Raw genomic sequence first — 13,089 nt, 5'->3', positions numbered from 1 at the left:
CAAGATAAGGAGCAGAGTCCCCTCTGCTATGTAACAGGTCCTTGTTTTTTATCTCTTTTTATATACAGGAGTGTGTCTCTTCTAATCCCCGACTCCTCATGAATCCCTCCACCGCCCCCGTTTCCGCTTTAGGAACTGTACGTTTGCGTTTTGGGTCTTGGGTTACTCTTGTCTGGAGGTAGAAAACCTAAAGAGAAAAGGATGCGAGGAGAGGGTGCACTTACCAGGCTTTCGCGCCTCCCTCTCTCCCTGTGAGTGTGTGTTTTCTGGGATGGCTCCCTTGCAGGAATGACGGCCTGTCCCAGTTGGGGGCTGTGTGATCTGCGAGTGTGGGATTTCCATCGTCTAGCCCTGGCGCCCGGCACATCACACGGGATTCAGCTGCTCGAGCCGCCAGGCTCTCTTGCGGTTGGGGTGCGGGCCTCGGGTCCCGGGTCCCGGGGACCCGCGAGCGCTGACTTCGCCTCTCCCTCTGCAGGCACAGGGACGTTCGGCCGCGTGCAGCTGGTCCGGGAGAAGAAGGCCAAGCATTTCTTCGCCCTGAAGGTCATGAGCATCCCGGAGGTCATCCGCCTGAAGCAGGAGCAGCACGTGCACAACGAGAAGTCCGTGCTGAAGGAAGTCAGCCACCCCTTCCTGGTCAAGCTGTGAGTCCTTTCCTCCGGCCCCCACCCTCCCGGGCTGAGGCGGGATGGAGAGGCCCTGGTGTGGGGCTCGCCTGCAGGGGGGTCATGCTTCGCAGACGTCTCAGCTCCCGATCTCACAGATGTGATGCTGCGAGGACCACTGACCCTCCCGCGGGCTGCGTCTGCAGCGGCAGGCGCTGTTTCCATGGTTGCCTGCCCCTAGTGCCACCCTGCCCTCTGTAGCCCCCCCTCCCCAGCTCTCTGGAGAACCCCTCTGGTCGGCTTTTCTGGAACCTCCGTCCCCTGCTCAGCTTTACCCACGCCGATCCTTTCTCGGGCTCCTGGTTGACTTTTATTTTTCGATGCAGTGCAGAATCTTCCTCCAGTTCCCGGAGCCCCCCCCGGACCAGATCGGTCCCTCTCTCTCCCACGCTGTTTCCTAGCCGAGACAAAGGCTGTTTCCCACCCGGGGGCCAGAGACGTGGGTCCACCTGGTTCCCAGCTCTCTGCTCAGGCCCCTTCCCAGCCCGCGCCCCCTCCCGCAGCCCAGCCTGACCTGGGTGCCCCCCGCCCCCGCTCCCTCCCCGTCTAGGCTCCTCCAGGCTCCTTCCCTCTCCCCGCTCACCCCTCTGGCGATCTGCTTACAAATCCCGAGGGGCTTAGTGGCCCCAGCGACTTGGCTGCCTAGAAAGGGTCATCGCGGGCTCTCGGGCTCTGTCTCTCTTCCAGTGTTCTTCCCTCCACGGTCCCGTCTCGGAAAGTGACCAGCAGTCGAAGGCCAGCCCCGTTGTCACCCCAGGGCCACCCGTCCCCCACAGCGCCGCCTCCTTCCTCTGCCTCCCCTCGCCCCCTGCCCACCTCCTCAGCACCTGTCTTTCCTGTGCGATGCACCTGCCTTGCGCCAAGCCCCCCGCCATGGTCTTGATGCACCTTGCCGGTCCCCCAGGGCAGGGAGATACACCTGTCCCCCGAACGCCACCAGAGCCATGTCCCCAGGGCCCGAAACTGTGTCTTCCTTGGAGTAAGGACGGGTGACATGTTGGATGAGTGACAGAGGGGGGCAGCTGACTTCTGGTCTAACTCTCCTTTGACGGAGCTAAAAGGCAGTCTTGAGCGGACGTGGAGGGGTCAGTAGAGTCTCATGCTGCTTGAGTCATGAAAACAAAAGGCGCTGGGACATCGGCGTCAGCACTCCTCACTGGTCGGGTCTGAGCGTCCGCTCGGCTGGTGGTCAGGAAACTGAATCCACATAGACCCTCTTCTGGGATGAAGCAAAGCTTTTACGGATGGTGTCTCTTCTATGAGCTGAAAGAAGTGATTCCGAGAAAGGATTGCTGTCAGTTCGCCAGGGTTTTCAGTTAATGTTTTGTAAAGGGGAGGGGGCTCCTTTGTCTGCTGCCAAGTCATCCTCCTGCTTAGGACAGTGACAGTGGTCTCGGGCTTCTACCAAATACAGGAAGTCTTAGACCACAACCCCAGGGTGCGTCCCAGAGGGTGCTCGGTGGTTGACTTCTCCCAGGAAAATGGTGCACCCCGTGGCTGGATTCTGGTTTGTTCTGGACACCAAGTAGTGTGATCTGTTACGTGTCTGCCGTGAAATGAGGAGAGCACAGAAGAGAAGCAGACGGAATGGGCGGGGAGAAGAAAAAGACTCAGATGTTACTGAAGAGGCACGAGTTTGGAGAAGAGGGAAGAAGCCAGTGGGCGACGTGCTTTCCAGGGCTGAGAGTCGGAGCGGCTGGCGGGGGTCTTGCTGCGTGGCTGGTGGGACGGCTGAGTTCACCTTGTTGCATCTTTTCTGGGGTCAGGCTCACCCCCCTGGAAGCGTAACGGTCATGCTACAGGAAATCTAGGGTGAGGCTTCCATTTCTGAAAAGTCCACCTTGTTGTGAGTTGAATTCTGTCTCCCCCTCCCCCCCCCAAAAAAAAGTTATGTTGAAGTCCTGCCCCCACTCTCTGTGAACGTGTCCTTATTGGGGAATTGGGTCTCGGCAGGCGTAGTGAAGATGTAACTTGAGGTCTTTGGGGAATAAGCCCCAAGAAACTAACACCCCATCCCCTCCTGGAGTGATGCGTTTCCAGGAGAGAATCCTTGAGCTTTGGGTGGTTACAAAGGAGCAGGGAGATAGAGGAACTTGCAAAACAGAGCTTGCGTTAGATGCCTGTGCCTTCTTTACCGCGGGCAGCTGAGCAGAGGGTTTCATTCTCCTGTGTGCTAACTTCCCGCATCCACAGGGACACCGATTCTGTATTCGGATGTTCCCCGCTTTCAGAAAAGTACCCAACTGGTTTCTGTCACAAACTAGGGCTTGCAGCCCTAGTTTCAGTGGGATGGAATTTGACCCTAGGTTATCTTTTGCTCTGTAAGGTGTGTGATTGCTGTGGACTGTGCTGGCTCCGTAATCGGACAGCTTCTATGCTGCATCGCTGTTCCTGCGGCTCATGCAGCTCACTGGGGGCAGGACACACTTGAATGCAGCCTTTTCCTACGTCAGGTCCAGTTAGGAGCGTGGCTGAGAGGCAGGAATTTTTCCTGGTCAGGTAGTTGACAAGGTTGTCCCTCTGGGTCCCTGTGTCCTGATCTGTTCTTCTAAGGACCCCAGTCAGCTTGGATCGGGACTCACCCTAATGACCTCATTGTATCCTCGTCCCCTCTTTAAAGACCCCATCCTCACACATCCCATGCTGAGGTCCTGGGGTTAATTCAAGATTTGGGGGGAACACAGCTCAGCCCGGAACACCTGCTTGGCCACTTAAAAGTAGACTTTTCAACACATGAGGGTCTCAGGATAAGGGATGGGTAGCATCTGGATATGTTCTGTATGTTACACTCGGTGCTTGAAAACTGAATTAAGATTCATCTCCTGGGAGTTCCTATTGTGGCTCAGCGGGTTAAGAACCTGACTACTCTCCATGAGGCTGCGGGTTCGATCCTTGGCCTCGCTCAGTGGGTTAAGGATCTGGTGTTGCCTTGCAGACGTGGCTGGGATTTGGCGTTGCCATGGCTGTGGTGTAGGCTGGCAGATAGAGCTCTGATTTACCCGCTCGCCTGGGAACCTTCATATGCTGCAGGTGCAGCTGTAAAAAGAAAAAAAAATTTTTTTGATCTAGTGTAAGGAGGCTCCTGAAACACCCCATACGTGGCACAGGAGAGTGTGCTTTATCTGTCCAGCCCTGCGTACCAGGGAAGGGGGGTGCCTGTGGCCATGGGGAGATGCTCACAATTTAGGGGGAGGGGACCATGGGTGAGGCAGGTAGTCCATCCACCCCGCTGTGCCCTTTCTCTTGATGCGAATTGGGTCACCCAGCGTCTGTGTTCCACGCTGTCCACAGATGTTGACTGGCTTTTGCTTGCGTTTCAGTGAAGCCGTGTTGAAATACTCACGACCCTGAGCAAAAGACTTGGAAGTTCCCCTCGGATGAGTTGGCACGTCTGCCCCCGGTGTTATCAGTGCTCGGTATGTGAAGTGCTCCTGGTTGTACTGTTGAAAGGGAGCCAGGGCATTCGTCACATACCCACGGAAGGTGGCATTCTGCTCTGCGATAAAGCCGTTCCCAACACCAGCTCAGCCAGCGTAGAGCTAATTTCAGAAGCCCGGAGTCAGTCCCCATCCAGGGTGCAGAGGAAGCGTGAGACAGGACTGCCCAGGGAGCCGTCTGGCGTTGTGTCCTGCCCCGAGACCATGACCCCAAGGTCTGCTCCTTGCCCTTTCGGTGTGTCGACATTGCTGGCACCTTAGAGCTGTTGGGATCTGGGACAGTGTTCACGGCTTCGTGGCGCTGACACTGGGGACTGGAGCTTCTTTGTGGTGGGGGCTCTTCTGTGTCCCATAGAATGGATAACAGCACCCCTGGTCTCTGCCCACTCAGTGCCAGTAGTGCTGCCCCGACGCAATGGCAAAAAAAAATGTCTCTAGACCTTGACAGAAAGTGTCCTAGGGAGGGAAATGGTCCTGATTACAGAGCACTCCCGTAGATGAGATAGATAATAGCTAGCTGGCTAGTTGGATGATAAATACATTGGATGGATGGTTGAGTAGATGGATAGGTAGATGATGGGTGGATAGATAGGTATAAATAATAGATGATATATATACACACACACACACATAAGATAGATATATGGATGGATAGATAGGTAGATGTAGATAGATAAATAGATGATGGATGGATAGGTAGATGATAAATAGATGTGTGGATGGCTGGATAGAGAGATACAGAAATAGATAAATACACTGGTGGGTAGATAGAGTGTTATTAGGATGGATGGATGGATGAAAGAAAGGAAAGCAGGATGGATAGATAGGTTGATGATATAAAAATAACATAGATGATATAGATAGATGCTATAGAAAAAGGTAGATAAGTAGATTGATGGATAGGTATTTGGATGAAGGGATGGATGGATGGATACCTGAGCTAGGGAGGTGACACAGCCTGCAGGGTAGTCATCTCGTGCCAGCGTCCAGCTTCCTCCTGCCCCACCGTCACAGCTCCCCACGCTCGCCCATGCTGCTCCGCCTGACCCTTTTCCTGGCCCATCCCAATGCTTCCTTCTAGACCTTGCTACGTCTAGATGCCAAACCAATCCCAGAGCTTCCATGTAGCTCAGCTGTTTGCTCTACAGAGAAACGAGAAACTACCAGCCAGACAGGGGCTGAGACAAGCTCCCACCCTACTGGATGCCTCTCATTCCCCCGCTAGGTACCCGCAGAGGCAATAATCTGGAACACCTGGATTTGACGTAGAATTCTAATGAAATCATTAATTCAGAGAAGTCATGCTGAGCCAGGGAATAGCTTGAAAAAAATTTTAACTTGATGGCAGTCACAGATCATGTGAGAAATACATATTGCCTCGTTGTTACGTGTTGCTGTTGGGTGGCAGGCTAACTCCTTTCATACATATGTGATCAAGAAGGAACTGACTCATGTGATTTTAGGGGTCAGTGAGTCTGCAATCTGTGGCTAGTAATTCCAGTTAAGAGTTGATGTTGCAATCTTGAGTCTGAATTCTGCAGAAAAGCCTAGGAAGCTGAATTTCTATAAGACAGTTTAATCTAGATGCCAGATTCCTTCTTCCTTGGGAACCCTTGCTTCTTGGCTCTTGAGGCCTTCACCTGATTGGATGAGGCCCACCCTTATGATGGCAGGTCATCTGCTTCCCTTAAAGTCACCTAACGGTAGGATGCTAATCACATCAAGATGTGTAGAATTCTGCCAAAAAGTCCAGGAAGCTGGGCATTGGGGCAGAATTTCTCTATCACAGTTCACTCTAGATGCCGAATTCCTTCTTCCTTGGGAAGCTGCACGTCTTGTCTATCGAGGCCTTCAAATGATTGGATGCGGCCCACCATGTGGCAGAGGGTTCTCATCTGCTTCTCTTGAAGTCAACGAATGGTAGCTCTTGACATCAGCACGGGTTTCTTCCCAGTGCCGTGTAGATGTGTGTTTGACTGCATGTGGCCTAATCAAGGTGAGGCCGAAGATAATTAGCCATCACAGTGGGCCATAGCCATCGAGCTTGAGAAAGAGACCAGAGCCGTTCTGTCCCTGTGACAGTGGAAGTGCCCAGTGCGGTGGTCTCTGTCGCCAGGCGAGTTGATGAAGCAGTCGTCTCGAGGGCAACCTGAGAGTCCAGAATCGGAGCCACAGCTAGAAATGCCATTGGGCGCCTGGCTCCTGGCTATAGGCTTCGAGAAAAGCTTTCCTGGACGTGTCCTGGCGGTAGTGTCCCATGCCGGGTGCATTTTCTTCTCCTTGCTTCTCTGGGGTGTTCCTGTTTCCTTCCTCTGGGTGCCACCTTTCACGCTCTCTTCAATTTCCCTTTGATGGACAAGAGGTAATCCCTTCGTCACCTTCTAATCGGTAACATGCTCTCGGTTTCGGGTTTTGCCTGAGTTGGCTGTTGCCTTTTTTTTTTTTTTAGGGCTGCACCTATGGCACTTGGAATTCCCAGGCTAAGGGTCGATTCGGAGCTGCAGCTGCTGGCTCACACCACAGCGACGCCAGATCCGAGGGGCCACGCTAGATCCTTTCACCTGCTGGTGAGGCCAGGGATTGAACCCGCATCCTCATGGATAGCAGTCGAATTCTTAACCTGCCGAGCCACAACGGGACCTCTGCTGCTGTTCTTCTTGTAACGGAAACCTCTGAGCTGCGGGCTGGCTAGGTCCCAGTCACTTTGAATGTGGCCGCAGACAAGAGAGCAGAGGTGAAGGCTTCTGAATGAGACTAGGCTCATCCGTCCTGAGAACGTACCTGTTACGGATGAAGCATGTCATCTGCCACAGCGGTGAACAAAGGATGTCGCGGCTCTTGCCCTCAGCCGCTGCCGCTGCCCTGGACTGTGTGTGCTGAGGACTCAGGATGGGAAAGGGCAGGACCACTCCGGCCCTTGATGGCCAAGGCGCGTATCACGACCGCGACGGCCACGAGCCCAGACGCGTCCACCTTCCCACCCAGAGAAAAATGCTCAGTGTTTTCACGTGAGAAGTCTGGTTTTCTTTACGAGGAATCTTGGATGTTTTGACTACCTGGTTTTTGTTGGTTGGTTGTTTTGGGTTTTTTTTTTGCAAAAATGCATATATTCTGGCTGGTCCCTCGCCTCTGTGGAACAGACCCTCAGAACTGTCTGAGAGGCTGCCTCCTGGGCTTACGTGCTGGGCAAGGCTGCCGACTAACACCTCATTCTCCGCTTTTCAGGTGGGGTATTTTTTTTCTTTTGACGCTCTGTCTTCCTCCACTTTCCCTGCCGCCTCCTGTATCATCCGACTCTGCTTCTGCTTCTCACTCCCCCCATTCCTCTTTCATTTCTGATTTGGGCTCGTGATGCCGGGTGTGTGTTTGTTTGTTTTTCCCTCCGTAGGAGAACATGCCGAATCGCTCGATCATCCTTGTGCATGGTGGCCCTTGTAAAGGGTCGAGCGTCGCTTTTCTTTATCAGTGATGTCGTGTCTTAAATGTAGGAGTTTGTGTTCATGAACTTTGGAGACCGAGCTGGGAAATCTTTGTCCAACCCGTGCTTTGGGGAGCAGGTGAGGGGGCTTCCTTCATGGAGACGTCGCTTCCAACCAGGGGTCCCCACGTGGTCGCCATTCTCAGGGGAGCGCGTTGAAAATATTCAAAGTTTTGCTTCCCTCGTGTCATCCACAGGGCCACCCGAGGTGTGGCCCGTTAACGAGACTGTGTCTTGGCCAGATCGGGGGTGGGGTGGGGAGGAGAAGGGAGCAGGGCCGAGGGATGAAGTCGGACGTCTGAAACCGGTTGCCTTGGGGCCATTGTTGGACGTGCTTCTCTGGAAATGTCACAGGTCTGCCTTCCTTGGGGTGGAGTCGCCTTTCCGACTTAACCATCACGGTGCGGGATTTTCTTCCGCAGGGCGGATGGCAGACCCACAGTCTCGGTTCCCGACTGGACGTCTCCATCCGCCTCTGCCTCTTCCTGCCCTCGCGGCTCTTGGCCTTTGACTCTGTGGAAGGTACACCTGCTGGCTTCCTCAGCCTCTCGACCCTGGGGTTTGGATGCCTGTCTGGAGGGGGCGTCCTGTGCACTGGTCTGATGGTGAACCTGACTCCTGGCCCCTCCGTCCACCAGAGGCCAGTCGCCGTGACACTTTCCCAGTGTCACCAGGCCGAGCGTCGTCTGTGGGAGCAGAACGACCCCGGTTGATAACGGCTGCGATGGGGGCGCAGGCAGAGGCACGTGGGCGGGGGCTCCGTCCGCCCTCGCTTGTCCTGCTCCGGTGCCGGGAGCTCCGTGCTCAGTCTTGATAATGAGTCCGGGCCTTCCCCGCGCTCCCAAGAGCCATCGCGCCCCGCGTCCCGTGAAGCCCCCGCTGGCGGGCTGGGTTGCTGCCCGTGTCCTGCCCACATCTGGGAAGCAAGATCTCAGACGCCTGTCACCCACGGCACCCATCGGCCCCATACCCGGTGCGGTGAGCGCTTGATTTGCGCTTGGAGGAGCTCGGGAGCAGACGAGCACGGAGCCTGAAGGAGCCCCTTCATCCCTGCCCCAGCCTTGCGTCTGCTCTGCGTCTCGTTGGCGCGTGGCGTGGGGCCAGGGCGCTTTGCTTTTCTGAGCGTGAGGGAGGGAAGAAAGCCCGGTCTGACTTCCTCTGCCCGCTCTGCGCTTGAATGCAAAAAGCAACAGTGTAAAAATAGCTCTCCTTCTGCTTTTCCTCACTGCCTGCAAGGGGCCCCCGTGACACAAGGAACACAGCCGCCTCCCCATGCCTTGTTCCTGGGCTTTATCCCCAAACACTGGGAGGTACATTTGGAGTTGTGGGGGGCATGGTGGACGCGGAGAAAAGGGAGCTTTGAATTCCCCGGGTTGTCGAGTGAACCGGGAACTTCCCTGTGAGGCTCTGGTCCATACGGGCAGCCTGGGCCACGAGGGAACCACCAGACCTGGGGGCCGGCTGTGCGGGGCCAGAGCCATGTGGCTGCTTCAGCAGAATCTCGCAGAAGGAGAAGGAGGGGACCCACGGGGACAGCAGCAGCAGAGAGACCGTAGGAAGGAGGGCAGTGAAACCAACAGTCCAGGTGCCCTTGAGGCTGGGGACCGTGGAGCTGGCTGGGAAACTGCAGTGAACTTTCTAGAACTTCATATTGCCCAGGGCAGTGGGGCGCAAGAGGATACGATGACGCAGTTGGGTTTTCGTTGTTCTTTTAATGGCAGGAGTTTGACTTTCCTGCTGCATCTGGAGAGATGAGGACAGTTTGAAGTTAGGTGTCTCCAAATGAATGGGGTTGACTTTGAGTTCATTAGGACGCCGGAGGGTGGGTGCTGGCTGTGTGTAGGTTGCAGATGCGGCTCGGATCCTGCGTTGGCTGTGGCTGTGGTGTAGGCTGGCGGCTGCAGCTCCAATTCAACTCCTAGCCTGGGAACTTCATATGCTGCGGGTGTGGCCCTAAAAAGAAAAGAAAGTGAAAGAGAGAAGGTCCTTCTTGGAGCTCAGAGCTTAGGTTTGTGCCGTTGTGTGTGCTCCTAGCTGTTGTAAACAACAGCCGTGTTTGGCTGTTGGAAACATCGTAGGTGAATACCTACGCTTGCCTACAAACATTTTTCAGTTTCAGTTTTTGATTGTGGTGAAACCTCCCATGATTGACCATCGCTGCCATTTTTTAAGTGTGTAGCCCAGTGGCTTGAAGTACATCCACACTGTTGTGCAACCACCACCGTCTCCAGAACCTTTTCATCTTGCAAAAGTGAAGCTCTGTCCCCTTGAAACACTGACTCCTCACTTCCCCTCCTCAGCCCCTGGCCTCACCGTCTACTTTCTGTTTCTGTGGATGTGACAATTCTAGGGACCTCCTCTAAGTGGAATCCCACACTGTGTGTCCTTCTGGGTCTAGCTTCTCTCCCTGAGCATCATGTGGTCAAGGTTCATCCGTGTGGTAGCCTGTGTCAGGCAGAGTCTCACTCCTTTTCATGGCTGCGTAATATTCCATCACGTGGATGGACTCCATGCTGTGTATCCATCTGTCCATCCGTTCACCCACCCACCCACCCATTCATCATCCATCTATTCTTCCATCACCTACCCATCCATCCATCATCCATCCATCTATTCTTCCATCGTCTACCCATCCATCTGTCCATCTGTTCATCCACCCACCCACCCACCCATTCATCATCCATCTATTCTTCCATTGTTTACCCATCTGTCATCCATTTATCATCCATCCATCTATCCATCCATCCATCCACCATCCATCTATCAATCCATCATCCAGCCATCCATCAATTCTTCCATCATCTACCCATCCATCTGGCCATCCGTTCATCCACCCACCCACCCATTCATTATCCATCTATTCTTCCATTGTTTACCCATCTGTCATCCATTTATCATCCATCCATCTATCCATCCATCCATCCACCATCCATCTATCTATCCATCATCCATCCAGCCATCCACATCCATCCACTGCATCCAGCATCCATCCATCCATCCAGCCATCCATCAATTCTTCCATCATCTACCCATCCATCTGGCCATCCGTTCATCCACCCACCCACCCATTCATCATCCATCTATTCTTCCATCGTCTACCCATCCATCCATCATCCATCCATCATCCATCCATCTATTCTTCCATCATCTACCCATCCATCCATCATCCATCCATCATCCATCCATCTATTCTTCCATCATCTACCCATCCATCTGGCCATCCGTTCATCCACCCACCCACCCATTCATCATCCATCTATTCTTCCATCGCCTACCCATCCATCCGTCATCCATTCATCATCCATCCATCTATCCATCTTCCATCCATCCATCCCTTATCCATCCATCCTCCATCTGTTCATCCGTCATCTACCCATCCATCATCATCCATCCATCTATGGACATTAAGGTTGCCTCTACTTCTTGAGTGCTGTAATGAAATACCTGTGTTCACATGGGTGTACAAAGTCTGACTACTTTCGAGTCTGAGTAGGGCATTTTCAGTGTCTAACTCTCTTTCCGGCTTGCGGAGATACTTAAGCAGTTTTCTTGTTTGTGTTTCTTCTTCTTCTTTTCCAATTCGCCTCTTTTGCCTTCTTTTCTTCTTTCTGTCCTCCATCCTCATCAGGCCATCATGTGGGCAGCCTCTGTCCTTTTTTCTGTGCTCAAAGAGCTCTGCATGCGTGCATGTGACAGTCCGGCATCCTGCAGCATGTTATACAGGCTTTTTCGCCTCTCGCAGTTGTTAACTCAGCTTCATGAGGGTCCTCCCTGGATGTTCTTGGGGGGACTTGTTCCAGGATACAGGGTGGGGGTGAGAGAGCGCTCTCAGGCTTTCCGCGGAGAGCAGCTGGGCAGGCAGGCTGGAGGCGAGAGGACCAGAGAGTGGACATGGATGTCGGGGACGGACGGGTGTGCATCTGGGCACGTGCTCTCCACCCCCAAACCGTGCACCCTGATCACGCTCACTCTGCATCTGAGACTCAAGACTCCAAGCTCTGCTCCTTCTCCCCTTGGCTTGCCCATCCAGCTGGCTCCTGGTCCTTCTGCCCCAATGCCCCACAGGTGCATCAGGTCCCCAAGTCCAAATATGAATTCGTGACCTTTCTGCGCGCCCCCTCCTTCCAACCAGCTCCTGGGGCCCAGCAGGTGCCGTTTTTCATTCCCTTTTCCTCTGTATTCACTCTAACCAAGGCTCCTGCCCTTTTCTGTCTTTTCTTCCATTCTTTGAACTGTAGTTGATGGATAAGGTTGTGTCAGTTTCAGGTGTGCAGCAAAGCGAATCAGGTATAAGATACCTTTATTCTCATCCATCCTGGTCTGTCCCAGGAGACCGGATAGAGTTCCCTGTGCTGGACAGCGGGACCGCATGGCTTATCCATTCTCAGTGTCATAGTTTGCATCTACGAACCCCGACTCCCCGTCCGTCTCATTCCCTCCCCCTCCCCCTTGGCAACCGCAGGTCTGCTCTCCATGTCCACGAGTCTTCTTCTGCTCTGTAGAGAGGTTCATTTGTGCCAGATTTTAGATTCAGCCAGAGAAGAGCACGGCATCACGCCATCTGCAGCCACAGGGATGGACCAAGAGAGTCTCATGCGAAGCGAAGTCAGTGAGACAGAGACAGACAGATACCATAGGATGTCATTTCTGCATAAAGGTGTCTTTTCTTAGGTTCATGAGGTGACTTTTGGAAAGCCCCCCGGTCCCCTCAGGATGGGGCTGATGGCCAGGGGAACCAGCCCCTGGAGGGTTGACACTGTCAGCCCAGCCCTGACCTTGGGAAGGGGACAGGGGCCGCAGGTTGAGTTTACTCCCCAAGGACCCAGGCGGTCATCAGGTCTAGGTAATGCAGCCTCTCGCAAAATCCCAAAAAGCTAGGGTCCAGAGCATCTGGGTTGGTGAACGCATGGAGAGAGGGGGAGCGTGGCCCCCAGAGTGGGTGTGGGAGCGCCCCCCTTCTTCATAGCTTGCCGTCCGCACCTCTCCCGTCTGGCCCTCCCTGAGCTGTATCCTTTCTAATAAACAGGTGACCTAGTGCATGAACGGCTGCCGAGTTGTGTGAGCCGTGCCAGCCAGTTCATTGAAAAACCCAGCGCGGGAGTCGTTACCTTCCACCTGGAGCCCGTCGGTCCCAGGACTTGCCGTGGCGTCTGACGCGGGGGACAGTCCTAAGGGGCCGGCCCTTACCCCGTGGGGTCTGATGCAAACTCCGGGTGGGTGGCGTCAGCGCCGAGGTAGTGCTGTGGCAGGAAACCCAGCTGGTGGCCGAGCGTGGCGGGTCAGGCGTGGGAGGGACCATCCCATCCCCTGCAGTTGAGCGCCAATTACACACACTTAAGCCTGCCTCTTTCCTCCATGGGTCAGCCTGCCCGGGGATGGCATTGCAGTCCTGCTGGCAGCCAGGCGACCGAAACAGACTCTGACCCAAGGCTCTCCTGCCTGCATCCCCTGGTCTCCACCTGCGCTATGTCTAGGGACACACATTCCACGTGCTTGCTTAACCCTG

The 13,089-nt window shown here is 54.3% G+C and overlaps 1 protein-coding gene across 4 annotated transcripts in view; it reads left to right on the top strand.

Moving 5' to 3' along the window:
- Positions 1-13,089, top strand: part of PRKX (protein kinase cAMP-dependent X-linked catalytic subunit) — a 94,870-nt gene that overhangs the window by 39,038 nt on the left and 42,743 nt on the right. For all 4 annotated transcript variants that reach the window (XR_007132946.1, XM_047765886.1, XM_047765885.1 and 1 more), the window contains exon 2: positions 479-647. Coding sequence is in view for 3 of the 4 variants with exons in the window: in XM_047765886.1 (XP_047621842.1) it covers positions 479-647 (169 nt within the window). In the remaining variant the exon portion in view is untranslated. The remainder of the gene's footprint in view (positions 1-478; positions 648-13,089) is intronic.

This window comes from Phacochoerus africanus, chromosome X (genome assembly GCF_016906955.1).
Source record: "Phacochoerus africanus isolate WHEZ1 chromosome X, ROS_Pafr_v1, whole genome shotgun sequence".
Lineage (NCBI taxonomy): Eukaryota > Metazoa > Chordata > Mammalia > Artiodactyla > Suidae > Phacochoerus > Phacochoerus africanus.
The sequence above is the reverse complement of the archived record's forward strand: the minus strand, read 5'-3'. Positions and strand labels throughout refer to the sequence as shown.